The sequence below is a fragment of the Crocodylus siamensis genome, chromosome 4, assembly GCF_052110815.1.
Source record: "Crocodylus siamensis isolate JL-2025a chromosome 4, ASM5211081v1, whole genome shotgun sequence".
NCBI lineage: Eukaryota > Metazoa > Chordata > Crocodylia > Crocodylidae > Crocodylus > Crocodylus siamensis.
In genome coordinates, this window is record NC_143398.1 from 63,201,578 (window position 1) to 63,229,042 (window position 27,465).

The following is a 27,465-nucleotide window of genomic DNA, read 5'->3' on the forward strand; positions in this document are numbered from 1 at the left end:
CAAAGCTTTAAAAGAATCCCAGGTTGGTGAGATATAACCTTTGTATTCTGAAACCACCTTGACTTTACTTAATCAAACTGTATTTTTCTAAGTATGTGGCCTATTTGTTCCTTTAAATGCCACAGTTCATAAAGCTCTCTCTTAAACACTGATTTGAATCTAAGATGTCCTGCAGTTTTGTTCTGCATATCTATGAAGTCTTCAGGAAGATTTTCACATAGGCTTTATGAGACTATGGTTGCCTTCTCCATTTCTTGGATACTCAGTCTGATGGGTGGCCAGCTGTCTTAATTATAAACAGAAGCCAAATTTTGCTATCAAATGTGCCTTTTCTATTGAATAGCTAAGTAGCCACTATCTAATTCTTCAGAGGATGGTGCATATATATATATATATATGCAAATACGCACACAACACCACCCATACCCACAGCAAAACAGTGAATAAAGCCCATGAGGGGAAAAGAAAAACAGTCTTTCCTCACTGCAGACGACCAGCAGAAGCCCTAAACCAGGGGTTTTCAACCTTTTTTAACAAGTGTACCCCTTCTGCCTCAATGTTTCAGTTCATGTACCCTTTTATATTTTTTCTCATTTTTAAGGGGTGGGGCACCCTGGCAGAGGTCCAAGGGGAACGCGTCTCCCAAATCTGTGCATGGGGTGGAGGCAGCTGCCACTGCAAGCTGGACTCTGCACCCCACTCCACTGCCCCAAGAGCCATGCAACACCACATGCCTGCCACTACTGGAAGGCAGGGGACAGACGCAGGCAGATGCAGACAACCACAGATGCAGATGCAGACACCCTCCCTCCCATTAGGTAAGTGTGTGTGGCGGGGAAGGGGCAGGAAAGGGTTGAGGGGGCCAGATCAGGAATGGTAGGGGGGTGGGAAGTGCATCTCTGTGCCTGCTCCCAGGATCAGGGCCAGGGGGACAAGGGCAGTGGCACCCCTCTGACAGCCACACACATGCCACCCGGCCAGCTGGCCGGGGCGGGGGGGAGGGGCTTGCACATGGTGGCTGCCACTGTCACCACCACCCACTGCCTCACACTGCCGCTGCTGCACCCATGCCGCTTTCCTACAGTCCACTGCACATGTGGCTCTGCCGGCTGCTGACTGGCCTTGCGCCTGGCCAATTGTGAGCCGCCTCTGCAATAGGTCATAGGAAAGTGGCACGAACTGCGGGAGCCACCACGTGCAAAGCCCCGCCCTCCCCATCCCACTGGCTGGGCAGTGCCTATGCAGCCTGCAGAGAGGCACTGCTGCCCTCACCCCCCAGCCCAGCTCCTGAGAGTGAGCACAGACAGCAAGCTGAGATGAGGGGTGGGGAGGCACTGCAGTGTGCTGCGTGGGGCTGGCAGCACCCAGCGCGTCCCTCCCCTGGGCAAAAAGCAAACTATGGCAATGCTCCAGGGGAGATGCCGTCAGGGGAGATGCCGTCACTGCACCCCAGGGCACGCTCCATCCCCACCTGCCTGTGTGTACCCCCTATGGCCTAAGTACCCCTAAGGGGTATGCGTACCCCCAGTTCACAACTCCTGCCCTAAACTACTGGATTACCAGATACCTCTTCCATAAAAACAACCTTAACATGGGGACAGCAAATATTTGAATCCACATATCATGTCCTGTTTACTGATCCATTCAATTTCTTCTTCCCTAAAACGGAGTTCCATTTTGGAGTCATTCAGGTGCTTTGACCCCCTACTTTGTTCAGAAGAGTACCTTTATATAGGAATTCAAAATCTACAGATGACGTGCTATGTAAAAGGGCAAGTATTATTACTGCTATATCCTCCTAATTTATTTCCAAATGATGAGTTTTGCAATTTACAGAACAAGATGTTGCTTTAGAAGAGGTTTTATGTGACGGCATATCTACACAAACGCAAAGCTGACGCTGAGGTCATCCCTAAGCAGCCTACTTTAAGTGTGTCTCTATTTACAGGCAATAGAGAAAGGAAGTGGCATCAGAAGGCAGGAAGCCAGGAACAGTAAACGGGGGGCAGGGGGCCACAGATTTGTTTTTAATGAGAGCAGCTCCAGGGCACCTACTCTAATTAAAATGCCACAGCATCACATGTATTCAGCATCCCGCATTTCAAAATGGCCACAGGTGCTTTAACTAAAGCTCATTCAGAGAGTTTTAGTTAAAATACCCCAGTACCATTTTGAAATGTGGGATGCTGAATACACGTGACACTGCAGCATGCAAACTTATTCTAATTAGAACTCATCAGAGCACATGTACGGGCACCCTGTGCAACTACCGCAGGAGATCCCTGCACTTACGGGCACTGCGGTGTGGTCACACCTCAAACACACTGCAGAAAGAGGTGAGGCACATGGGGAAGGGTGATAGGGTTGACCTCATATAACATATATGGGTGACAAGCCTTCAGTGCATAAGGAGAGGGGTTTATAGTACAGATGCTAGGTAGTTATGAACCTGAGCACGGCTCAATCAGAATTTTGGGGGGCCATGCATTTTTTCATAGAATACCTTACATTTTTATTCAGTTTCCTCCTACTGACACCAATTATATTTTCCCTGGATTTAGTGTTAAAGAGACTATGGACACAAGGCCATTTTTTCTTTTAATTTCATAACGCATTTAGAGATTGTGAAATATGGATAGAGTATGACTTGTGAGTGTCCCATGCTGGAATTCAAACCTAAATCAGAGGAAAGCCTACAGGATGCAGTGTATTTACAAATATGCATATAGAACAAATGCTACTGCAGTGACTGGCAAGGTCGATCCTGCTGAGACACTCTACTACAACTACAGCTACAGCACAGACAGCAAGAGCCAGGTCTCTGAGTGCCAGAAAAACAGAGATAGAATTGCATCATTATACTGGCACCAAACAAATCCATCACAGCAATGAGGGCAGAAGTGCTGATTGTCTGGCTTAGGATAGCAGAGCTTGATCCAAAGTGAGAAATAGTTTATTCTGAGAGAGGGAGAGACAGGGAAATAATATGCAGAAGAGTGAATGATGAAGGGGACTCATTTATTTATTTATTTTTATTTCAAGTGTACAGAATCACTTCGTAGGTGTCTTTAAACATCAGGTGACTTGTATGTCCACTGAATGTATGTTTGCTTTTTTAGCAGCAGCAACACTTTCAGCATATTTGCTCTCACTCTCAGGCTATCATTATTAGGGCATTTTTCATCACTGAAGTGAGCAACTATCAAAAACAGATTGCTAAATCTTGGCAATTGTTGAGAGTTTACTGGCAGCCACTGGAGGGGAGAGAAACCTCAGAATCTGGCCCCTGGTAATTTAGGCTTGTATCTGTCCTTGTAGGCTCCTCTCTTAGTTCTTGTTGGCTCACTGCTTCTGCTTTCTAGTTTAAACTAAATGTTTAGGACCTATTCCTTATATGTGAACAATATAGGAAGGCTTATACAAAGAGGTGAGTTTTAGATCATGCTCTGAAGGCAGATGCACAACCTGAACACAACCAATGCACATCAGGATTTATACTGGGTCCAAAAAGGGACGGTGCAGTTCCCTACACCTGGGTAACTTTGCCCAGGATGGGAAAAACTTGACTGATGGAAATTACACCATCTTGTGTATATCATATATTCCCTCCTCTCCAGGGCAGCTGCTTGTTCAAAGCAAACAGGCATGATCTTGTTCTGCTATGCAGTGGCAAGATGCAGCAGTAGCAACCTATACTGGGAAAGAGGGTAAGAAGGTATCAGGGCCATGATGGAGATATGTAGAACCCACCACCAGGTGAAACAGGCTGCATCCACACGAGATGCTTTACTGCAGAGCTGACTAATTAGCTCACCATCTACAAGTGTGGCGCTATAAGGCCACACTTAATTCTGCTGTAGGATACTACTGGGTGACAAGTACTATCCTATAGTGGTGCAATTATGTGCAGCAAAACACAGTGATGAATCTGGCTGATACATGAAAGCACAGCAGTGCAGTAGCTGCCTGCTGGCTAGTCCCACGCTATAGCATCCTCATGCCCCAATCAGCCCCTCTGCAACACTGAGCAGGTCAGAGCATCCCCAGGCTGGCAGGCTGACCCCCCCCTCCGGAGCTCTCTGCCAGCCGGGGCTGCTGTGCTCCAGCTCAACATGTTGTGGTCCCGGGAACATGTGCAAACACTGCACCTGGGAGCAATAAACTCCACCATGAACTGTGCTGGAGTGTACCGCTACATCCTAATTTTATGTATAGATACATCCACAGAGTGGGAACGGTAATTACATTATTATTTACTGTACAGTATTACCCCTGTTCTTTCTTCCTCTTCTTCTTGGGATGCTTACAGCTTTCATGTGATAAGGCCAACACTTCTGATAATGCCAAGGGTGGAAGAACATTTGGGATGCACATACTGCACTTAGTTGAATTTATTTTCTTTCTCTCCCATAAATAATACGTCAAGGACAAGGATGCTTTACCTCAGGAGATGAAGACAGAAAGGGTTTGATGTAGATATTGGAGTCGTGCACCTTTAGGTCATGGTCTCCAAGTCCTCTAGTCACCCCAATAGTTGCCATAACTCGAGCCTGGAAATGAGAGAAATTCATTAGTATAAAAATGCTCTCAATACACAACATTAGAGTGGGAGAGAAAAGAAAGTGACCCTCCTACATAACAGTTAGGAGCTTGGAAGAATTATCTTCCTTCCTTCCTTCTTTTTCACTTTCTTCTTCCCAAGACTGGGAAATTAACTGGAACAACACAGTGACCTTCAAACTTTTGAGTCTCCTAACTTCCCCATTTGCCTGTTTATTCTGTGCGATGTATTGGCTAAACCTTAGATTGTGATCTCTCTAGGGTCCTAATCGGTCTCCGAAGTGCTCAGATTCTGCTAGCAAGCTAAATAATATTAAATTGCATCAGACATCAAGAAGTTTAGTCAATAATCACTCCATTACCTGAATATATAAATAGCTATTTCTTAAAGTGATGTTATTTCTTATCACACTGACTGCCTGGAAAGAGGGCAGTTGCTGAGGGGACACTGAGAGGAAGGCTTTAAAAACAAAGACAAGTTATCAAAATGAAGATGTCTTAATAGTGCATCTGCTCCTGCTTCTCAAGGAAACAACATACTTCTTTACACTGGAGTGCTGTCACATGTGCCCTTTGGCAAGCCAAGAACCAAAAGGACAAATTCAAGTTACTGACACAACAACACAAAAGGATGTTCTTGAGAACAACAAAGGTTTTGAAGATGAATCTTACCAAAACTTCCTCTCTCCCACCCCGACCAGAGAATCAGCATAAGAGATGATCTTCAGTGTCCTCTCTCCCCCTCCCCAGTCCTGCTTTGCTAGATTAATTTTCCTCCAGGACACCAACCACGCCCCCAAGAAATTTCCTTTCTCAGCTACCCACCTGTTATACCTCTAAGCTCCCCCAGTTATGGGAGGTGTTGGGACTGCCACATTCTACTGATGCCAGCTAGCCACTCTGCTGACTCAAAATAGCATTGCATAGTAAAACACTAAATCCACAAACAAAGAGAAAAAAAATGAAAAAGCGACGTATGCAAAAATACTGCAAAAAACAAAAAAGAAAAAAAAATCCAAATTAACCATACAGGTTATGGTCTGAATTCTCCATAAACAGAGCAGCTCTGTAGATTGCATATTGTTGTATTTAAATAAGAACCCAATGAGTGGAAAAGTGCTGTTTAGAAACACAGCAAGCATACCAATGTCAGCAAACAGACCTCCATGCCCTTGTATTGATCCTATTGCTGTGTCTAGCTAAGCTTGCTGGAATCAGCACTAATAATCTTGCTATTCATAATTATGCAACTGGAGACACTGACACTCAGAAAGCATTACCATTTTTCTTTTACACAAGCATTTTTGCAGAAAGATCGCATGTTGTGTTCTTGTGACAGCAAAGACAATACCCTTCAGGAGGTATCACATTGACCATGTACCCTCTTCCCCTCCTTAAGTTAGGATTTCAGTGCACTGCAAAACATGGTTTAACACCCTCCCACACACTATTTATTTGGAAAACACAATGCATTTTGTTTTCTTTGCCCAACTGATCCACTTTTTACAACCAAACCCAGAAAAACTCCATGTATAATCAGTCTTTTGACTGAGAGGCTCTGGCCTAATTATTTACGACAGTACAAAATAATCTGTTTACAAAGCTGGGTGTAAGGAAACAAAATCAAATTGAGCAGCAAATGACTAAGTTGCTTTTTAATACACTGCACTCCCCCTCTAACACTGACAGCAGAGACTGATTTGTGACAGACGCAATATTCTTTCAAGCTGTCAAAACGATAAAATAAAGAGATACTGAGTGGAAAACACTGAACTGCCACAGGCTAAACTGAGTGGTAAACAGTATTGCGTTCTTTATCCCTTCAGTTCGAAGAAAGCACACATGCCCACCTTCTTGCCTTCTCCATATATGAGAGGAAACTTCAAGTCATCTTCCTCAATGGTCTTGTATGCCCTGTGGGGGGGGATAAACAACATTTTTTTAAAGCTTGCACTCAATTAGTGACCCAATGCCCTGACACAAACAGCTGTGTTTCTTTTTATTATTATTTTTTCCAGAGACTCCATCTTTGCATCAAGCTGTCAATTTGCTTTTATCCCCATAGAGACATTTGTCCCTACAGAATTGTGCTATTTGACCGAAAGAAAAGAGAATGTGAAAAACAAAGTATTTACCAAGCCAATCTTATTTCTATTAAGAAAGTCAATTGGAACAACATCCTAATTAGGCACATGTACTGGCATAGCTGATATATTATTGGTTATGGCATATAAGAATAAATACAGTGCCATACAAAGCAATGATTGGACTCAAATGATTAATCTGAAACTGAGAAAGAACAGAGTTTGTAGAGGGCTGATGTGTGAAGCAGCTCCTGTTCTCACCTTCACAAGCTGTTTATACCAAAGCAAGGTTTGCATTGTGAAGAGTTTCAGAAGGATATTTAGTGCTCACTTGACCTTGGCTGTAACACTGAAGGTTGCCAGAAACTGTGTTTCACAACAGCTCTGAAACTGCTGAGAGATGAGAAGGTGGGCTTAGGCCCTGCTTATGTTTTTGCATGTCTGCATATGCTACCTCTTACACACCTGATTTTTGACACTGATGGGGTAAAAAGGTAACACAAGGCTTTAGCTTAAGAATATTTTGCACTGCACAACTTGCATGCAGGACAGGGTGATAGGGCACTACCAGGGTGTGGGCATATAGTCCCCAAAAAACAGTAGGGTGCACCTCCCCCTCCTGTTTTTACACACATAAATGTCTGTCCCCTCTCCAGTTTGCTGTTTCCTCCCCTCCCCAATGACCCTTTGGGTAATATGACAGTCATCACCTGAGAGAACAAATCAATATTCATCACTGAACAGGAATGGACAAGTGTGAGAAGGGAATGCACAGCAGTGCACCCTCTTGTCAGGTTCAGCCAGAGCCTCAACACCTGATGTTCAGCTTGGGAGCAGGACTGGCTGTTTGAACACATGGGAATCAAATTCAATTAGGTTTAAACAACATTAAGGTTGTGACACAAACCAGCAGAAGCCAGGAAATTAAAAATTAAAGCTGCAATCCTATATTGAAACCCAGCTGTAATTCAACTCCCCCTGCCTCACTGAAATATTGCATAGAACTGGGATCAATGCACAGTCATACTTTATGTGCTGCACTACCTGGGCACAACGTTGTAAGTCATGATTAAGAGGCAGCAATACAGGCATGAAATTTAAGCCTTATCTTGAAATTTCTTTGCATTGTCAGATAGAGTCAAAAATCAGCATTTTTAATTGGCTTTTGTCTCACAGGCAGAGAGTAAAAATATTTTAATTAAAAAAAACAAACAGTTGTCTATTAGTTATCTTGTACACTGAAATGCAGCTCCCAAAGCAGATGAAGTCTACTGTACAATAAAAGCCTCCGTATTTTGAGAAGGTGATGGTGAGTAGCTTCTATAGTTGCAGGATGCATTTATACTACAGACAAAGAAAAAAGCCCATATGGTTTGCAACTGGGAGTTGTAACTTAGGTAGGTAGCACAACTGAATTGTTGTTATGCTTTGAGCAGAAGTTAATATATACCTGAAGGATGATTTCCTGGAATGACTGCCTTCTACCTTCGAGGAAAAAAAAATAACTGTCCATTAAAAAATTAGTCTGTTTGCATCTCAAATAAGCAAAAACTGTGATTTCTTTTATGACACATACCAAATCATCTTAGCACATCAAGCCAAACAGAAAGAATGCTAGTTGCTTGATGGCTGTAATAAAGTATGTTGTGCGGAACACAGACTCTTCAATGGGAGTCATTGGCCACAGACAGGATCTCTCAAAGGAAAAGCATAAAGGACCAAGGCTGCCACTCTACAAAGATATGACTGGCAGACTTCCTCTTGGGAGTAGGGTTACCACATTGGAATACATCAACAGAGGGGCTTGAAGAGGAGGTATATGGAAGCACAAAAGGGAAAACTGTTATGAAATTATAGGGAAACATGCTATGAAGGGTTCCTCAGCAGATACTGTAGAGACAACTTCCAAGTGGCATCTTCTTGTGGGGGATCAGAAGCAGATCCAGATCTATGGGGAAAAAAGGACTCTGACTATGGAGCAGAATGTAGGTGGGTTCCTCAAGAAAGGATGCAAGTCATAAGTGTCCTTCTTGCTGCCTCCCTTGTTCTCATCAAAAAAACTAAAGCCTTTTCACCAAGCCTTTTCTGTCTCCCTCACCAATTCACCTTTCCTGGCTGCTATGCTGAAGGTAAACTGTACCACCCTCAACTGGACCTATGATGCAGGGAGCCCTAATGAAACATCCCCAACCATGTGGAGGTTGAGGCAGTTGTACTCTGATCCTAGGCAAAAAAGGACTTAATTTGATTCCATATTATGTGGTTCTAAATGACCCTAGAAAATCATAACCTAGTTTTTATGCCTTCAGGGACAGCACAAGAGACACCATTAGTACTTAAAGAAGAAAACTAATCAACTTTGTTTGAAACTTTTTCAGAAATGTTCCCTCACACCCAGCTTCCCAAGACAGCCAGCATGACTGGCACAATGTTTTATGGGGTCTCTGATGACAGAATAGGCCAAGTTGGAAGTGATGAAGCAAATTTGCTTCATTTAAAGATCAGGAAAGGAAAATGGCTGCTTTGTGACCCTGAGGGGAACAACTAAGAGTCTGAGACCCACGAGGCTCAGGTTATTTGTTTTGTAGCGTCTCAAAATGTAGGCATCAAGACTCATCCCAAGCATGTTTTTGTTGATGTTGTTATTGCTGAAACAATCCCCCATCTCTTAAAAAAAGTGGTTAGAATTTTAACCTTCACAGTAGAAATGGCACTGATATATTGAGAAGCAACATGAGACTGTCTTGACAAGTATCTAAGTCCTACCCCACTAGCCAAACAGAATTAATAATATATGAGTATGTGGGTTCCTGCAGGAGAATGATAAAGGACAGTTTTTCAGCTAGCAACTCAGCAATTCCATTGGGGAAGAGGAAGGAAGCTGTGAAGTTCCTACTGTGCAAAACCTCCTGTGCTTTGTGCATATGTATATTTCACCCAAGCTACAACCTTCTGAACTATTTCACTTGACTTCACATAATAAAATTGCATTTATGCCTACCTGTGTTGTCTATAGAAATTGTGCTGTATATACAGATCCTATATTGTGCTAGGTATAAACACATGCATGCCCAGAACTGAAGGAACCTCTTGGTTTATAAAAGCTGCTAGCATAATCCTTCTTCAAGACAAGCAGGCAATTCAATTTAGCCCCTCTGATAACAAAACAATATGCAGAGTTTAGTTACAGCCCTTCGGTTTCTGCATTATTTTCTGATCAGTGCTCCAGAAAGACTCAAAGACCACCAGAGCATGACAAAAGAGATAGTAAAACTGAAATTGTAATATTGCTTACTGCTCTGAGCCCCTTTAAATCCTGTCAATGCCCCCATCATATTAAAATGTTTTTAAAAAAGAAAAGCAAAAAGGGAGGGGAGAATGGTGGTATGCATGCAGATGGGGCTAGCTGCTTTATTTTACTTGATTTCTTGGGTTTTTGGGTTTGTTTGTTTTTTTATATGATTGCAAAAGACTGGCAATCCAAAACTACTCAGTAAAGGCTCAACATATGTACCACCCACAAAGTTACATTTGGATTCAGTATCAACATTTTGGAAAACAGGGCCAACCTGCATCAGGAGCCAAAAGCAGTGCCAGAACTAAAAGGAACCAGGACCTAGATGATGTTACTCACATGCTAACTGGAATCTGTTTTAAGCACACTGCAAAAATCAGCAAGAAATTGTTCAATATCATGAACCCAGTAGCCTATGGACCAAATTTCCTCTGTACTGATAATGATGCTGCAAAGCAAGGTTTAAATCTAGAAGTTTCTTTTCAGACAGCTTTTATCCTATTTCATGCATAAAGTCCAAGATTAAAAAAAGGAACAAACAGGAGCCTGCAGCTCAGACACTATATCCACACTGAAAAACCTTGATTTTCAAAATTGCTGAGGTCAGGAGCTCCTGCTAAGGTAAATGGGGGGCTTGGGGTGCTGAATTCTGAATAACAGTTACCGTATTTACTTGATTCTAAAGATGAAGTTTTCTTCCCCATTTAACACGGGGGGGGGGAAGCCCCTCATCTCAGAATCAAGTACGAGGGCAATGGCGGGGAGGGGGGCGGGTGTCGGGACAAGGGGGCTACTATGGTTTGGGCTTCAGACCCTACCCAGGTTTGGGGCTGTACCTTTAGCTGCTGCCTGTTGTCCCTGTCCCATCCCCCACCCCCTGCTGCTGCCTCTGCACCCTGCCCTCTCCCCCTGCAGCTTCTTCCCCTGCCACCCCCACCAGCAGGCTCCATTCATGGTATAGCCTTGGGCACTGAGCACAGCTGCAGCCCAGTCCTGTAGCATGGCTGCTATGGGGGCTGGGCTAGGGCTGTGCTCCATGTGCCAGGATAGAATGGGGACAGAACCTGCCAGCATGGAGCAATGGTAAGGAGGGTGGGGAACAGAGGCCGTGTGGGAGAGTGGGCAAGGGATAGAGGACCCCAAAGGTAGTGGGGGAGCAGAGGCTGTGGAGGAAGAGTGTGGGGGAAGTAGAAGATGAGAAGGGAAAGGGCAGAAAGGGGAGCAGAGGTGGAAGACAAAGGGGGGACCTAAGGCTGTGGGGAGACAAGCAGAGGGCAGGCTGCTTGACCCTCCCCCCCACATACTGCCAGCACCCCTGCAGCAGTCTGGAGGGATGAACTAAAGATGACCTTCCAATAATTAGACTCTATATGTGTGAAATTATAACAAATTTATAAATATTCCATTTATGGAATCTAATTATAGTGCAAGTCATCTTAAATTCAGAGTCATCTTGGATTCAAGTAAATATGGTAGATGGCTAAATATGGATGCAACAGCCCAAAACCTAGGATGTTTGTTAGTTTTCTAAAATTTTCTTCTACATACATGTTTAAAAATTTGCATTACACAAACGTGTCAAAGCAGGACACTCAACATTAAAAATGTTTCCATTACAGCAAAGGTGATTTAAAGGATTTACTGCCCGTGAAAGGTGGTGCATTCACATGCTTGCACACGAACAAGAAACAGTGATCATGCCAGTTCTCCAGCCTCAAAGGATCAGCATAAAAAACAGGACAGTACAGACTTTATACTAGTCCTATTCTTTACTTTTTTATGTTGCCCTTTGTGAAACTGCCAAAGTGAATTGTAAGTTTCTTCACTGAAAACTCAAATATAAACCTGAGGAAATCAACTGAAGGATGGCACAGGTCGTGTTGTCCAGGGGCAAGAATTTGAAACAACTTCATAAACTGCTTGTATTGAGCATAAAGAATGAACAACAGCTTAAGAAATGTGTCGTTTTGCAATAAAACTAGGAATAGGGAGCACCCCTTCAAGATAGGCTTGAGGATAAAAGTTGTTCTTAGTACTACTCTGCTACTTTTCGGTCACTGCTATTCCCAGCTCATATCAATGGAAAGTTGGGCTTTAATCTTAGAGCAACACAAAACTGACTAGAAATGATCCTTTTTTCACCTGTTAAGAGGTAGGAGGTGAACAATAGGTTGGAACTGATCTTTTGACTAAAATGAGCTCAAGTCACTAATTTTAAGAATTGGCTGGCTATTTTTATTACTACTGTGGAACCAGAATGAACAGCTGCTTATTACCAAGCCTTCAAAGGGGTGCAGAGAGAGTCTAATGCAGTTAAGAGACAAAACCTCCACACACACACAAAAAAGTCAACAACAGATTCAGCAAAGTGTTTAACTATGTGCTTAAAGTTAAGGGCAGGCTTAGGTACTATAATCATATCACTGTCCTAGTTTGGTCTGTAAATATGGGATACTAGTGTCTGACTTTAAGCAACCTTTTAGAAGTTACCTACAATTTCAGATCATCTCAGTTTCCTCAACCTTGGCTTACTGAACAAGATATGAGGCTAAATTAACGTGGACAAATACGATGAAAACCTAACATCGTAAGGAAGGTGCTAAAGAGACACAGAAAGAACTTTTAGAAGCATGCACAGCGTGGTGAAGCTTGGGGGAAAGGAAGATGGCAGGAACAAAGAATCCAAAGTAAAGAAAATATTTTTATATAAAAATATCTGTGATGGTTGAAAGACACTACACACTGGGGTCTCCATAAAAAGAAGGTCCATCACACAAAACATGCTGAACTTCTAGAGCAGTAATTATCAACCAGGGCACCACGAGATCTCTTGAAGGGTGTCTCGAAATGTGAAGAGATAAGCAGGTGTGAGAATGTAAGTCCAGGCTCAGGCCCTGCCCGGTCACTACTGTCTGGCCCCTCTGCAAGGAACTAAACACTAATATATATATTTGTTTTTTTTAAAATAGGGTGCTGCTCAATTCACTGAAGTTATGGAGGGTGCCTCCAATCTAAAAAAGTTGAGAACCACTTTTTAGGGTCTATATGAAACAGCAGAATTGCCCATTAATAATTTCCATAAATGGCAATTTATAAATTCTAACCCCCCCCCCCCAAATTAAAAAAACAAACCCTCCAAACCATCCCAAATAGAGATGAGGTTGCCCCTTCCCCATTTTTTAAGGAACTAAAATCCCACAATATTTCATTTTGGAAACACTGAAAACCTGCGTTTCTGCAATGAAATGCTTTGAACAGATGTTGACTGAAACGGACCACATTCTTCGCAGTTTCACTACTGCCCACCGCTGACTAGCAGCAGTGTAACCAACTTGTTACATCCAAAAATTTCTAACCCGCTCTGCTTCAGGTTTAGTTTTGTCCTTTTTGATGCAGCCACAGCTGTTACTTTTCTGTTTTGTTTTTGTTTTGTCCTGCCCCAAAGACACTGGCTTAGTTTCTATGGCATGTGCACACTTGGGGAAAGCAGAGCTATTCATCACTGTCAGGAGATGTGCTGTACACAGCAGGTCAGTTTTCATCCCCTGCCATTTCTGCAGCTTGAGCTGCAAATTTTGAAAAGATGCAGAACATGCACATTGCAAACAACTATTTATCATTACAGGGCATTACACCCAAGGCACAATCCAACAAGCTGCCTTGGTCATGCACGTGAAAGAGCTACTGTCCCGCCCCTCTTCCAGATATCTTGCTTTGCTGGATTCTTCCCCCTTTTACTCAGTTTGTTATTAGCTGTGGAGAATATGGTTTCTACTGAAACAAATGACATCCTACCCTTCTTCTCTAGAAAGACCTAATGCTGCCAAGGTGGCCCATAAACATTAAATTATGAAAATGTAAGTCACTGGGAGGAAATTAATACCAGGCATGACTGAGGAAAGGCTGCTTTCTTGTGAAGTAATTATGAAATTAAAATTTGATCTCTCCCTGGCGAGTCTACAAAGGATATGGCTGAAGTCTAAGGCACAATGATACAGGCAGGATTTTAACTGTGCTAGCACAAAAGGCTTCACTAGACAAAAAAGCCCCATTAAATAATAATAAAAAGATGACTCTTTGTAAAGTATGCGAATTTGGCTAAAAGGTATAATCAAGCAGGTGAAGGCACAGGGTTTGCAAGACTCCCAATTACTTTTTACAAGTTGGAGTCAAGCTGTTAGGAAATGCAGCTTATCTGAATAAGACTAATAATGCCAAGCTAATTAGACCCATAGGCAATGGCCAACAGATAAATTCAGCCCTAAAAGAGGGGACACTGCCACTTTAAATACTGCCTTGGGATCCGTGGAAAAGCTAATAAGGAGTGTCAGTTGGGGCTGTTTTATTAGGTGGTTCTCTAGAGGATATAGCCTGAGGTTTCTGTAACAGGGCTTCTGTGCTTGATTCAATAAATCGATTTATATTAAACAGGGGTGCAGTGCTGGCGTCTGCTTCATAAAGCATTCTGTGACATTTCTCAATCTGCTTATCCACTTCTCTGTCAGGCTACCTGAATGCACTGTCAAAGGACACTGAACAGAGCAATAAAGAATAAGGTAGTGGCCATACTGATAATATTTTTTCAAATCAATTTGCATGTTACCAAGCAAAACATGTACCTTGGCTCTTTAGGAGGTATTCTGGGTTCCCTTTAAGTGACTAATGAAATCCTATTTTTGTGTGAAGGAGCCTGAACCACAGACTCCAGAATGGGCTGCAGAACAAAAGCACAAGTCGTCCATCCCAAATAAAATAAAATGAACTTGAAATGAAGAGGGTTTTTAATCAGATGCGTTCAGAAGCTGAAAGACCTCCCCTATTTGAAAGGAAACACAGAGTACAAAATGTGTTGGCAACCTTCCAGGAGGTGGACAAAACTGACTCTAGAATAAACTGGTTTTTGTTTAGCATTAGCCACAAGACACCAGACTTGTTTGGGTTTGCAATAAACCTCACAGAGACCACTCCCAAAAATATGCCAACCATTGGGTGGTTAATTATATACAACCGCCATCTCACCAAAGCAAGCAGAATTGGTAGTAGCTGCACCATTAAGAACAGCGTGCTCAGTTTGTGCCTACTACTCCTAAATTTGGGGTGTTCCTAGTTTTTAGAGCCTTGCAGATAGGTGGAATTAGAGCTGGCCGTCAGTCATCTTTTTTTTTTTTTTTTAAATAAAATGCAAATCTGTCTGAATTCTGGAAGCTCCTTCCCACAATATCTATACTCTGTCTCTGTGAGAGACAGGATAGTGGGCTAGATGAACCTATCACGTATCCCAGAAAAATGACATTTCTTAAATTCTTCGGTCAAAGGCAAAACTGTCTGAATCAATAGACGAATGCTGACCAGGGTTTGCTGGGAAGGATTTGGGGTTCAGAACTCCTGGTTGTTTTTGACAGAAAGCTGAAAAGCTCAGGTTTGGATCAGAAAACAGACATTTTGACAATTCCATCTTCCTAATAATGTTTGAGATGTTTGGTTTTTCTTCCAGTGCAGAACAAAAATGATTGCAAAATCTCACAAGCTGCCATGACTTGGAATTGTTGTCCACCGGCTGAAAGCACCACCTGAAGGATTCCTGCTACAGTGCTGGAAGAAGGACTGTCCTTGTCACAGGAGGGCATTTAAGAATCAGACAACAGTGAAGCAAACTGCAGGAAGATGGCTGCAAGAGTCAAGATTATTAGTCACAGAAAAGTCTTTTGCAATATATGTCCACTAAGAAAATCAGAAGACGTTAACAGTGGATTTCACTCACTGTCCCTAAAGAAATAGTTAAAAGCCACATCTTGCTTTAAAAACAAAGAGAGAGAAAGACGGAAGACATCAGCTTTACAACTGCTGAAAATGAACAGAGCTGAATATTTTAATCTAAATACCCCCAGTAAACTAGTACATCTATCGATCTTGCATTTTAATGCATTCCTACCTCGGTTTAGCCACTTTCCTTCAATATTGCCAGCTGCAAAACTATACATCTACAGAATGAATAAATACCCTATATTCTGCTTTCTCATTAGACAGATGTGCAGAACATGGCAAACCATTAGACACAGCCTCTACACGATAAAGTTTAACCTAAAACATCAACTTAGTAACACAGATGTCTGCCAGCAAATTACAGCTTGAGACAGCTCAGAGGCTTGTTCAGCAGGAGACAGAGCTCATAAGATACAGTGCCAGTTACAGTACGTATTCCACAATGGTTGAGCAACAATGTGTGTGAAGGGGGAGGGCTAGCGGCTTACATAAAGCTACCACCTCCACTACAGTTGAATTTCTGGCACAAAATCTGAACAAACTGGGCATAGAAGAGAGTTAGAGATGGGGGATTTGGGGGGGGGGGCGGAGGGAGGTGTTGAGAAAGCTTGGTCTCGAAGCAATTAGAGGCAGCCTTAGACTAGTGATACAATGTGCATCACTGGACCTATGATTGCCCTAATGCTATGGGGAAGCTTGGCAGCTCTGCTACCACTGTGGGTTGCTCAGGCAGAGCCATGCGGAAACTTCACAGGAAAAAAAAAAAAAGGCCAACTGCATGATGAGAGTCCCAGAGACAATAACCTTTTGTAATCCAAACAAGCTGGTCAAGCCAATGCATTGTTGAGTCTCTGAAAAACTCCAGAGCACAGAAGGCGAAAAATAATTCTCGTACTTCTAATAGAAAAGACAGAAAATGGCCTAAATTTAAAATAATGTTTCTTTCCAAAGAAAACACTGAAGCTGTGTTAAACACCACCAGGCTTTGAGAGTTTTCTCTTTGCATTCAGTAACTGTGTGAGTGGCCTTTTTTTCCTAAAACCACCCACATGCTTCTACTCATATGTACATGTATCAACCCACAGGAAGTTTGCTGACCAAAAATCTTTTTAATCAATTCCCCTTTTCAATTTTGGCACTAAGCAATGAAGTTTTGGCAGTGAATTAGTGTATGCTTGCTGGTACAGCCTAGGGAGTAGGCTAAGCTACAGTATGTCATCTAGAAAAAATACATACAGTGAAGGAGAAGATCTTGATATAGTCTCCATAACAGTTACCTTAATTAGGGGCTGCTTGGGTCACTGATCCCAATTTCCGCCAATTCAAGGAGAGAAGGGAGAAAATGGAACCGAGAATCCTGAGGAGAAAAACCCTGCATCTTAGTGACTGCTGTGTTATACTATCATGGTTTCGAAAAAGACCTCAAGGGCTATCTAAACTCATCCCACAGCACAGATGATGCATCACCTGGACAAGGGAGAAGAGACTGACATCATATTCTGGACTTTAAAAAAAACCTTTGATCTCCTTGTGGAAAAACTGGCCAACTGTAGCCTCGGCTATGCCACAGCCTGATGGCTGGGAAGCTGGCTCTGAGGTGGGACCCAGAGAGCAGTAGTCGATGGAAGCGAATCATTATGGCGCTCCGTGATCTGTGGCATCCCGCAAGGCTCTGTCTCTCAACCGGTTCTCTTTAACATCTTTATCAACGATGTGGACATTGGTGTCAGAAGCGCACTGGCCATGTTCGCCGACGACACTAAACTTTGGGGCATAGCGTCCACAACTGAGGATAGGCTAGTGATCTGGCAGACTTCGATAAGCTTAGTAAGTGGGTGGATATAAACCTGATGACATTCAATACCAAAAAAATGCAAGGTACTCCACCTCGGGGAGGGAAAAAAATCCCTCAGCACGCTTATAGGCTCGGCAGTGCTACACTAGCACCATTACTAAAAGCAACTTGGGGGTTATGATTGACCACAAAACAAACATGAGCCACCAATGTGATGTTGCAGCTGGCAAAGCAAACAAAACTCTGGCTTGCATCCATAGATGCTTCTCAAGTAAATCTCACAATATCATCCTCCCACTGTACTTGGCCTTGGTGAGGCCACAGCTGGAGTACTGCATCCAATTCTGGGCTCCAGAATTTAAGCAGGATGTCAAGAAGCTTGAGAGTCCAGAGGAGAGCCACACGCATGATCAGAGGGCAAGAGAATAGGCTTCATGATGAGAGGCTGAGAGCCATGGGACTCTTCAGTCTGGAAAAGTGCAGGCTCAGGGGTGACCTGGTGGCTGCCTATAAGTACACAAGGGGTATGCATCAGGATCTGGGGGAACATCTGTTCACCAGAGTGCTCAAAGGGATAACAAGGACCAATGGTCATAAACTCCTCCATGACCATTTTAGGCTGGACATAAGGAAAAACTTCTTTACTGTGTGAGCCCCCAAGGCCTGGAATAGATTCCCTCCAGAAATGGTGCATGCACCTACTCTGGATTCATTCAAGACATGTTTGGATGCTTATGTTGCTGGGATCTTTTGACCCTAGCTGACTTCCTGCCCTTGGCACTGGGGGCTGGACTTAGATTAATAGATTACAGAGTCAGAAGGGACCCAATGGATCATCGTGTCTGACCCCTGCCCCTGGCAGGAAAGAGGACCGAGGTCAGATGACCCCAGCCAGGTGATTGTCAAGCCTCCTCTTGAAGACCTCCAAGTTAGGTGACAGCACCACCTCTCCTGGAAGCCCATTCCAGACTCTGGCCAACCTTATTGGAAAAAAATTCTTTCCAAAGCCTAACCTAAATATACTCTCCACTAGTTTTCACCCATTATTCCTATTCCCTGGGGTGCTCTGGTAAGCAGTGCATCCCCAATTCCCTGCTGTCCTCCCCTGACAAATGTATAGGCAGCCACAAGGTCACCCCTCAGCCATCTTTTGTATAGGCTGAAGAGATCCAAATCTCCCAACCTCTCCTCACAGGGTCTTTCACAGAGACCACTAATCATGTGGGTGGGTGGCCCTCCTCTGAACCCTTTTCAGATCCTCTGTGTCCCTCTTGAAGTGCAGCGCCCAAAACCGGACACAATACTCCAACTGCGACCTGACTAGTGCTGCATAGAGGGGGAGCATCACCTCCCTCTGTCTGTTGGTCATGCATCTGCTAATACACGACAAGGTGCGATGATCTTCAAGGTCCCTTCCAGCCTCATTGTCTACGAGATCTATGTCTATGCAGCGTGCATTACTATTAAAAATGTGCTGGAAATCTCTTTGATATTTTAACCATAGTTTTAGCCACTAAAAGGATTTGAAATGTTGAAGTCCCACTGTGTACCGAACAGAAAGCCTTTGCCTAGGAGGTTGTTATTATCCAAGTACATATTGGAAAGGGAAAGTAAGTACATTTAAAACTGAAATAGCATTTCTTGTCTCCATTGACCCTGACTAGGAAAACTTCACAGGAACATAGAAGTGCTTTCTTTGTTTCACAGTCCTCAGCCCTGAGGTCAAGGAACAAAAAAGAATGCTGACATGCCAGCTCCTGAGATCAACTAAGCAGCTGCCTACCAGCATCTAGCTTCCCGAGTAACGACAACCAGACACATTTTGCTCACATAAAAACCACAGTAAAGGTAGGAAGAGCTTAGCATCTTCATCCACATATATTTCTGTGACTCTTACCTTTCTTCTCTGGTTCAGCTCAGTTCATACAGGTATATTTGGGGTTGAATTTTAAGTTAGTGAATTTTAAACCATGACTAACAGGATTGCAGTCTGTAGTGTAAACATTAACTGTCGTTTGTTCCAGGACACATACATAGGTAGCTAGTCATGTTTCACCAAACTTCTTTTGTTAGACTATATTAGTACGTATATTGGTTAATATATGCTGAAATGGAAGTAAAATTTTGAGTGTGAACATAGCTTTAGACAAATAGAACATAAAAAAATGATGATGTAAGAATACACAGAGTGTAAGTACAATGCTAACAGGAATGTATTGCATCAGACTTCAAGGCCAGTATCCTATTTCTAAGTGACCAGAGAAAGATGCATAAAACCTCTTAATCCCTTGTAATTAGAAACTGTCTTAAGCCTAGAAGCATGATAAAATTCCTCTTTCTTCCAAAGTTTCTTAGCATTTATAGTTTTGGATATACTTGTTACCAATATGACTGATGAAAAACTTTTTGAGGTTGCTCGATTTCTGGCCTTAGCAACATCCTATGACGAGTTCCACAGTGCTATCACATGTGGTTTGAAAAAGCATTTCCTTTCATTGGGCTTGACTTTGTCACCTTTTAATTTCACTGGAGGTCACTTTGTTCCTCTGTTTCCCCATCTACCTTCTCTATAGCATTTTTACTGAACATATTTTTATCATGTTCCCTTTTCTTTGACTCCTTCCTTTCCTTTCAAGGTAGAAATGTAGCTTTCCCCAACCTCTCTCTGTGACCTTTTCTAGATCTCTGATCATTCTTTATATCTACATCCCTGAACCCCAGTAATTTTGCAATATCCCTTTTCAGAGACATAGGGTGACTACTATGCAACTACATACCATTCCAGTGTGCATGAAAAATAGCAAATATGGCAGGCAACCAGCCTGGCTTAGGGGAGAACTCTTTGGTGAGTTTAAACACAGAAAAGGAAGTTTAAGATGTAACAGCTTGGACAGATGACTAGAGAGGAGCACAGGAATATTGCTTGGGCATGCAGGGATGAAATCAGGAAGGCCAAAGAGCAACTGGAGTTGCAGCTAGCAAAGAACGTGGAGGATAAAAAGAAGGATTTTTACAAGTATGTTAGCAACAAGAGGAAGGTCAGAGAAAGTATGGGTTCCTTACTGAATTGGGGAGGCAATTTAAGTGACAGATGATGAGGAGAAAGGCTGAAGTACTCAATGCCTTTTTACTTTGGTCAGCTTTCAAACCACTGCACTGGGCCACGCAGTTGCAGGAGAAGGTGAGCAGACCTCAGTGGTAAAAGAATTGGTCAGGGATTATTTAGAAAAGGACACATACAAGTCCATGGGGCTGGATGCAATGCAACCGAGGGTGCTGAGGGACTTGGCTGATGTGACCGGAGAGCTGCTGGCCATTACCTTAGAAAACTCATGCAATCAGGGTAGGTCCTGGATAACTGGAAAAGGGCAAATATAGTGTGCATTTTTAAAAAAAAGAAGGAGGATCCAGGGAACTACAATCCAGTTAGCCTCACCTCAATCCCCAGAAAACCATGGAGCAGGTCCTCAAGGAATCCATTTCTAAGCACTTGGAGCAGAAGAAAGTGATCAGGAATAGCCAGCATGGATTTACCAAGGGCAAGTCACACCTTACCAACCTGATTACTTTTTATGATGAGATGACTGGCTTTTTGGATGCAGGGAAAGCAGAGGGCATGGTATACTTTGACTACAGCAAGGCTTTTGATACAGTCTCCCACAGCATTCTTGCAAGCAAGTTAAGGAAGTATGGATTGGATGAATGGACTGTAACGTGAATAGCAAGCTAGCTGGATCATTGGGCTCAACAGGGTAGTAATCAATGGCTCCATGTCTAGTTGGTAGCTAGTATCAAGCAGCCCTGGGGCTGATTTTGTTCAATATCTTCATTAATGATCTGGAAGATGGGATGAAGTTCATGCTCAGCAAGTTCTCAGGTGACACCAAGTTGGGGGGAGTAGTAGATATGCTGGAGAGTAGGGCTAGGATTCAGTGACCTACACAAATTGGAAGATTGGGCCAAAAGAAATCATATGAGGTTCAACAAGGACAAGTGTAAAGTCCTGCACTTAGGACGGAACAATCCCAAACACCAGTAAAGGCTGGGGGCTGATTAGTTGGGCAGCAGCTCTGCAGAAAAGGACCTGGGGGTTACAATGGACCATAAGCTACGCACAAGTCAGCAGTATGCCCTTGTTGCCAAAAAGACTAACAGCATTAGTACAAGTGCTGCAAGCAGATCAAGGGAAGTAATAATTCCTCTCTATTCTGCACTTAGTGAGGCCACATCAGGAGTAGTGTGTCCAATTTTAGGCCCTCTACTACAGAAAGGATGTGGACAAGGTGGAGAGAGTCCAGAGGATGGCAATAAAAATGGTGACGGGGTTGGGGCATGACTTATGAGGACAGGCTGAGGAAACCAGTCTTATTAATGTAGAGATGAAAAGACTGAGGGAGGATTTGATAGCAGCTTTTAACTACCTGAAGGGTGGTTCCAAGGAGGATACAGCTGGTCTCAAGTTGCAGCAAGGGAAGTTTAGGTTGGATATCAGGAAATACTGTCCCACTAAGGAAGTGGTGAAGCACTGGAACAGGTTATCTAGAGAGGTTGTGGAATTTCCATCCTTGGAGGTTAAGGCCTGGCTCAACAAAGCCCTGGCTGGAATGAAGCCAGAAGCTGAAGCCAGAGCCCCGCTCACTGGGGCAGAAGTTGTCTCAGCTGAAGCTTTCTCCCTGCCTGGAGTGGTGCATCAGAAGCAGGAGCAGGAGCAGAAGCAGAAGGAGGAGCCGCTGCCAGAGGTGAGAAGACCTGATCGCACCTGGGCAGCTACAGCCGCACTAGGAGCAGCCCCGCCAAGGGATTTGCATGCTGGCCTGGACTAAGGCCAGCAGGCACAAGCAGGAGCGCAGTGCTAGCTGCTCTCTAGCAGGGCTCAGCTGTATGTGGAGTGTCACGGGGCAGCCATGGGCCAGATCCAACCAATTGGCGGGCAGCCTCTGTGGGTCAAATTCAATCAGCTGGCTGACTGGATCCGATTCGTGGATCATATTTTGCCCACACCTACCCTATCATCTCTTGTTTGTCCAGGTCCTCTAACATTGTATTTCTAATTTCAGTTCAGTTTATATAAAGTACAAGTTTTTTACTACGTGTAATTCCCCAGATCATACTCAATTTTTTTTTAAATTACTGCTACCCTCCAATCCTCTGATGCAACAGCTATTTTAAAGGAGGGATTGTATACTGCCTCAGGCAGGGACTGAACTAGATGACCTCTGGAGGTTCCTTCCAGCCCTACTTCTCTTCTCTATGATACTTTGACAAGAACATTGTTCAGTGATGATGGCCAGTGATGGCAATTCTTAGCTTAACTCAGTCTGCATATTATGTTATGCATATTCTTTTAACAGAATTTGGCAATTGCTTTGAATATTAAAACAACACGACACTTTTAGTAGTGAAGTACTAACTAATCATGAGCCATTATACCAGGAAGACTTGAACAGACTGACATCATAAATGATATGCCTACAAGTCTCTAAACCAGTGATTCTCAACCAAGGTGCTGCCAGATCTTTTGAAGGGTGCCATGAAGTATGAGAAATTGAGGTGTTAGGAAATAAGCTGATAAACTAAGCAGTTAAGCGCAGGCTCAGGCTTGTCCCTGCCTGGATGACTTCCCATCCCCACAGCCAGGCCCCTCTGCAAGAAAGAGCTGTAATCTCTAAAGTTAGTTTGTGAAACTCCAATTCATAAAAGTTATGGAGGGTGCCTTGAACCCAGCAAAGGGTGCTTTAAGTCCAGTGAAGTTGAGAACCACTGCTCTAAATATACCAGAGCTTCAGTTTTTGGACCTTGTCTGCCCTTTCCATTGCTGGCCGAACTATTGTAACGATTGCTAAGACAAGCACAGCACAGGGAAGTAAAATGTTCTTTTCATTTACAAAAAAATCACATAAAGAGCATGTAACTGTACAGAGCAGACTTTCCTTAGCCTAAGTTTCCCATTTAAAGGGATTCTCTGAACAGACATAAAAACTAGACAATTTTGCCACAGATTCAGGTTTGTTCATCCTCCTATCTTCATTGCATTAAGCAATTGCGGTGACTTCTGTTCATTCAAATCTTCTCATTTTAAGTTGGCTACTCTTTTTATTCAGAAGTATGGTCTGTAGTTAAAAACATCTACAAGGATTATCCATTCAGAGGTCATCTTTGCTGTGCTGAAATAGAGGAACCAATTTTTTCTTTATTGCAGGAGTTTTTATGCACATTAAAGAAAAAGAACCATCTTCTATTAGCCAGATACTACAATATGTGTAAAGGAAAATGATTTGTAATTTATGAAAAATATGCAGCTTTCACAGAGGTTCACCTTCAATGACTGTGCTTTGACAGTCTTGTTGCAGTCGCAGTTCTCAAACTTTGTGGATAGGCTCTGGCCATAGCTCAAGAGCAAAAATCTAATTTAGTCTCTTAAAAAACAAACAAAGAGAGAATGACATTTTCTCTCTCACAATGCATGAACACATCTGCTTTAGTGTAGACAGGGGTATTCTAATAAACAAATGCATACACAGTGGGATTTCAGGTTTTTGACTTTCAGCACTGAGAAGAGGCATGTTCTTACCAGCCAGTCATGTTAAAGTCCCTGTAGAGCATCCTCTTTCCGATTTCTTTACGCTGCACCCTCCTTGGAAACTCTAAATGTGTGAACTCATTTCCCAGCAAGTGCGGCTGCATGAAAGCCTACAGGCAAAAAAACAAACCACAGAGATCACACACTTATCATAAAATGAATTTCATCCATGTTTTATGAGATAACACGGCTATTTCACTCTTATTTTATTTTAAAAATGTGAAGGACAGGACTAGCTAATACTACCAAATGATATTTACACATATGAATACATTCTAACACACTGGTATTCAGTGTGGCAAACAATTTGTTCTTGTCCACAATTAAGAGTTACATCTCCCGAAATCCATCAGCTTCTTCCAGTTCAAAAAATGGTAATATTTAGTAGTTCTCTAGCACATTTCATTGATTCATTCATCAAAAGGCAGTTTGCTAAGGTGGGTAAGCTGGTTTTCCTTTTTCATAGATGGGAGATCTGCGGTGGAAAGTGGGCGAGGCCCAAACCCACAAAAAGTGACAAGCAGAGCTGGGAAGAGACACTAAAGTTCCAACCATCCAGTACGACAGTACTTCTCAACACAATCAACTATTGTTACCAGTGAACTATAGTCCTTTCCTTTCCTTTTTTGTGTCTTTATGCAACAAGGTACTTAGCAGAATTTGCAGATTTGTTGGAATCTGACAGGGTGGCACTGTGAGTGCTTTAGCTAGGGCCTCATGAAACCTCTGGGCTATCACCTGTGTGCCCTAGTGCCTATGCCACCCCAGCTCCCATTGTACTATGGTAAACTTCAGTGAGAAGACAGGATACTTCTGATGAAGTAATCTGTTGCTTAGGAAAGCTGATGCATCTCCAGTTTAGTTAGTTCTGCATAACTTCAGACTAACATGGCTAGCTACCTATTTTCAGTGAGCCAGGTAACCCTTATTTTTATAGTAATTTCAAAAACTACTTTTCTTCTTCTAAAGAACGGAGCAGTTCTAACTCTTTTTTTCTACTTTGTTCCGGTTCCTAACAAACTGTCTATAAGAAATAAACTCTGTCACACAATATTTGTGTTCACGCTATTTTTCTTCCCCTCTGAATAACATTCTTAAGCTGGATAGATTCAGTCACAGTATGGGTAATATCTTATAAAAATTTGAAGCATGCTCCTTTGCACAAGAAACTGAGTGTTCATCCAAAATATTTTGGAGTATACCTGTTGGGAGTTGCAGGCTTGGGTGCCTAACAATTCTTTTTTCTACTGTACGACAGACTCCCAATCAGCATTTATTTCCTACAATGCATCATAACTGTGCACCTGGTGATGGAAGCTCAGGCTTCATGGTAGCTGTAGGCTTGGGATGAATTGTAGGAAAAAGTCCAAAACAGGGAGTCTGACCCACAAAAATGGAATGGGAGCCCAGGGTACCAGAATTACAACTGCCATGAGACAGAGTGGCATTTCAAAACAGAAATATGTCTGAAGAAGAGCTCAAAGGCAATTATAGAGGGAATGGAAATGAGCTTCACTCTGTGGCCATATGGGACAGGACTAGGAACTATGGCCTCAAGCTGCAGCAGAGGAAATTTAGGATGGAGATTAGGAGGATCTTTCTGACTATGAGGGTGATCAAGCAATGGAACAGGTTACCTAGAGAAAATGTGGAATCTCCATCCTTGGAAATGTTTAGGACCAGGTCACAAAGACACTTCATTAGGATGGTTTAATCACGGTCATGAGCAGAGGGCTGGACTAAATGACCTCATGAGGTCTCTTCCAGCCCTACTTTCCTATGATTTTATTATCCTATTTTGGATGCTGGCCAGACAGTCTGGATTTTTCTTCCAGGGGTTCAGTGTTGAAATGAATTACTGACAGTATTAACATGGAATTTAATTAATGAAAAAAAATCAATTTTTGTCAAAAACAGATGACGTTTCTTGATCAGCCCTAATATTTATGGAATTCTGCCAATACCTCTCAGTCTTGATCTGCTGCACTCTAGATGTGGTAACTGTTGGCCTTATTAGAAAGGACTCCTTGCTCACCTTACTAAAAATATGATACTTCAGTTCAGCATTGTATACATTTTTATTTTCGACACAAAGAATTTATTCACAAATCACCCAGTATAAAAGATTAATCTATTTAAAACAGTGTGGCTGAGCTTACACAACTTATAAAGAATTCCTCCAATTTGTATCTGGATAAGCAGATACAAAGGTTTTTTTGCATTTACAGATAGCCAACTGCTGCCTGAGACATGTGAAGTAAAATTATACAGAAACGGCCACATACACTTTCAATTCTTTTTGAGATGACCCATTTTCCCCTAATGTGCGAGTTAAAGCAATAAAATCTGCTTTATCTTCAGTAGCAGTTGTAGCCAGGATACACCAAATGTGCTAGCATTAGTTTCTAGGAAGGCCATAAATCTAGTGCTCAGCAAAGGTGAGCTGGATGTACTGGAAATCTTTGTTGATCTACCTGGTGGTTCTAATTCAAATAGCTCACAATAAAATATTTCTGCCATTTACGCTTGAATCTGCTCACACAAAATTTAACTGAGACTGGCTGTGGCTGAGCACATCACAATTCCACAGTGCCTATCCACTTGTTCCCATTCTGGTCCATCTTTGGAGAAGGGACCTCTAAGCTTTATGGAAATGAAGTCCAGGAATATGTTCCAATCCACTGATTAAACCATACTCTACTTTTAATGGCCAACTTTCAAGCAGTGTCAAGATCACCCTTCTTTATGTTGGAACAGCATATCAATTCTCAGCATACAGCTGAAAAAGTCCAGACAGCAATATAATCTAATCTTTTAAGCTCCTCAACAATACTGTTCTATAGGGCCATCTAGATGAATCACTGTTTCTAATCAACAAAATTATTGTAAGGCATTATGATCATGGAGTCATTATCAATTCCAAAATGAACATGGGTCACCAATGTGAGGACACAGTCAGTAAGACTAACCGCACCTTGTTGTGCATCCACAGATGCATCACAAGCAGGACCAAGGAGGTGATCCTCCCCCCCACTGTGCAACACTGGTAAGGCCACAGATGGAGTACAGTGTCCAGTTCTGGGTGCTGCACTTTAGGAGGGAGGTGGGCAGCATCAAAGGGTCCAGAAGAGGGCCACTCACACGATCCGGGGACAGCAGGACAGACCCTATGAGGAGAGGCTATGGCACCTGAACCTGTTCAGCCTCCACAAGAGAAGGCTGAGAGGAGACCTGGTAGCCATCTATAAACTTACCAGGGTGGACTAGTGGGGAACTAGTCCCTGTTCCCCCAAGCACCTCCCAGAGTGACCAGAAATAACGGCCATAAGTTGTTTGAGAGTAGGTTCAGGCTGGACATTAGAAAGCACTACTTCACAGTCAGGGCGGC

General features: G+C 42.8%; 1 protein-coding gene across 1 annotated transcript in view; it reads right to left on the minus strand.

Moving 5' to 3' along the window:
• PPM1H (protein phosphatase, Mg2+/Mn2+ dependent 1H) overlaps nucleotides 1-27,465 on the minus strand; it is a 210,395-nt gene that overhangs the window by 29,533 nt on the left and 153,397 nt on the right. Inside the window, exons 6-8 of the mRNA XM_090042428.1 lie at nucleotides 24,069-24,187; nucleotides 6,411-6,474; nucleotides 4,443-4,550 (exon numbers count right to left, since the gene is read on the minus strand). Coding sequence (XP_089898554.1) covers nucleotides 4,443-4,550; nucleotides 6,411-6,474; nucleotides 24,069-24,187 — 291 coding nt within the window. The remainder of the gene's footprint in view (nucleotides 1-4,442; nucleotides 4,551-6,410; nucleotides 6,475-24,068; nucleotides 24,188-27,465) is intronic.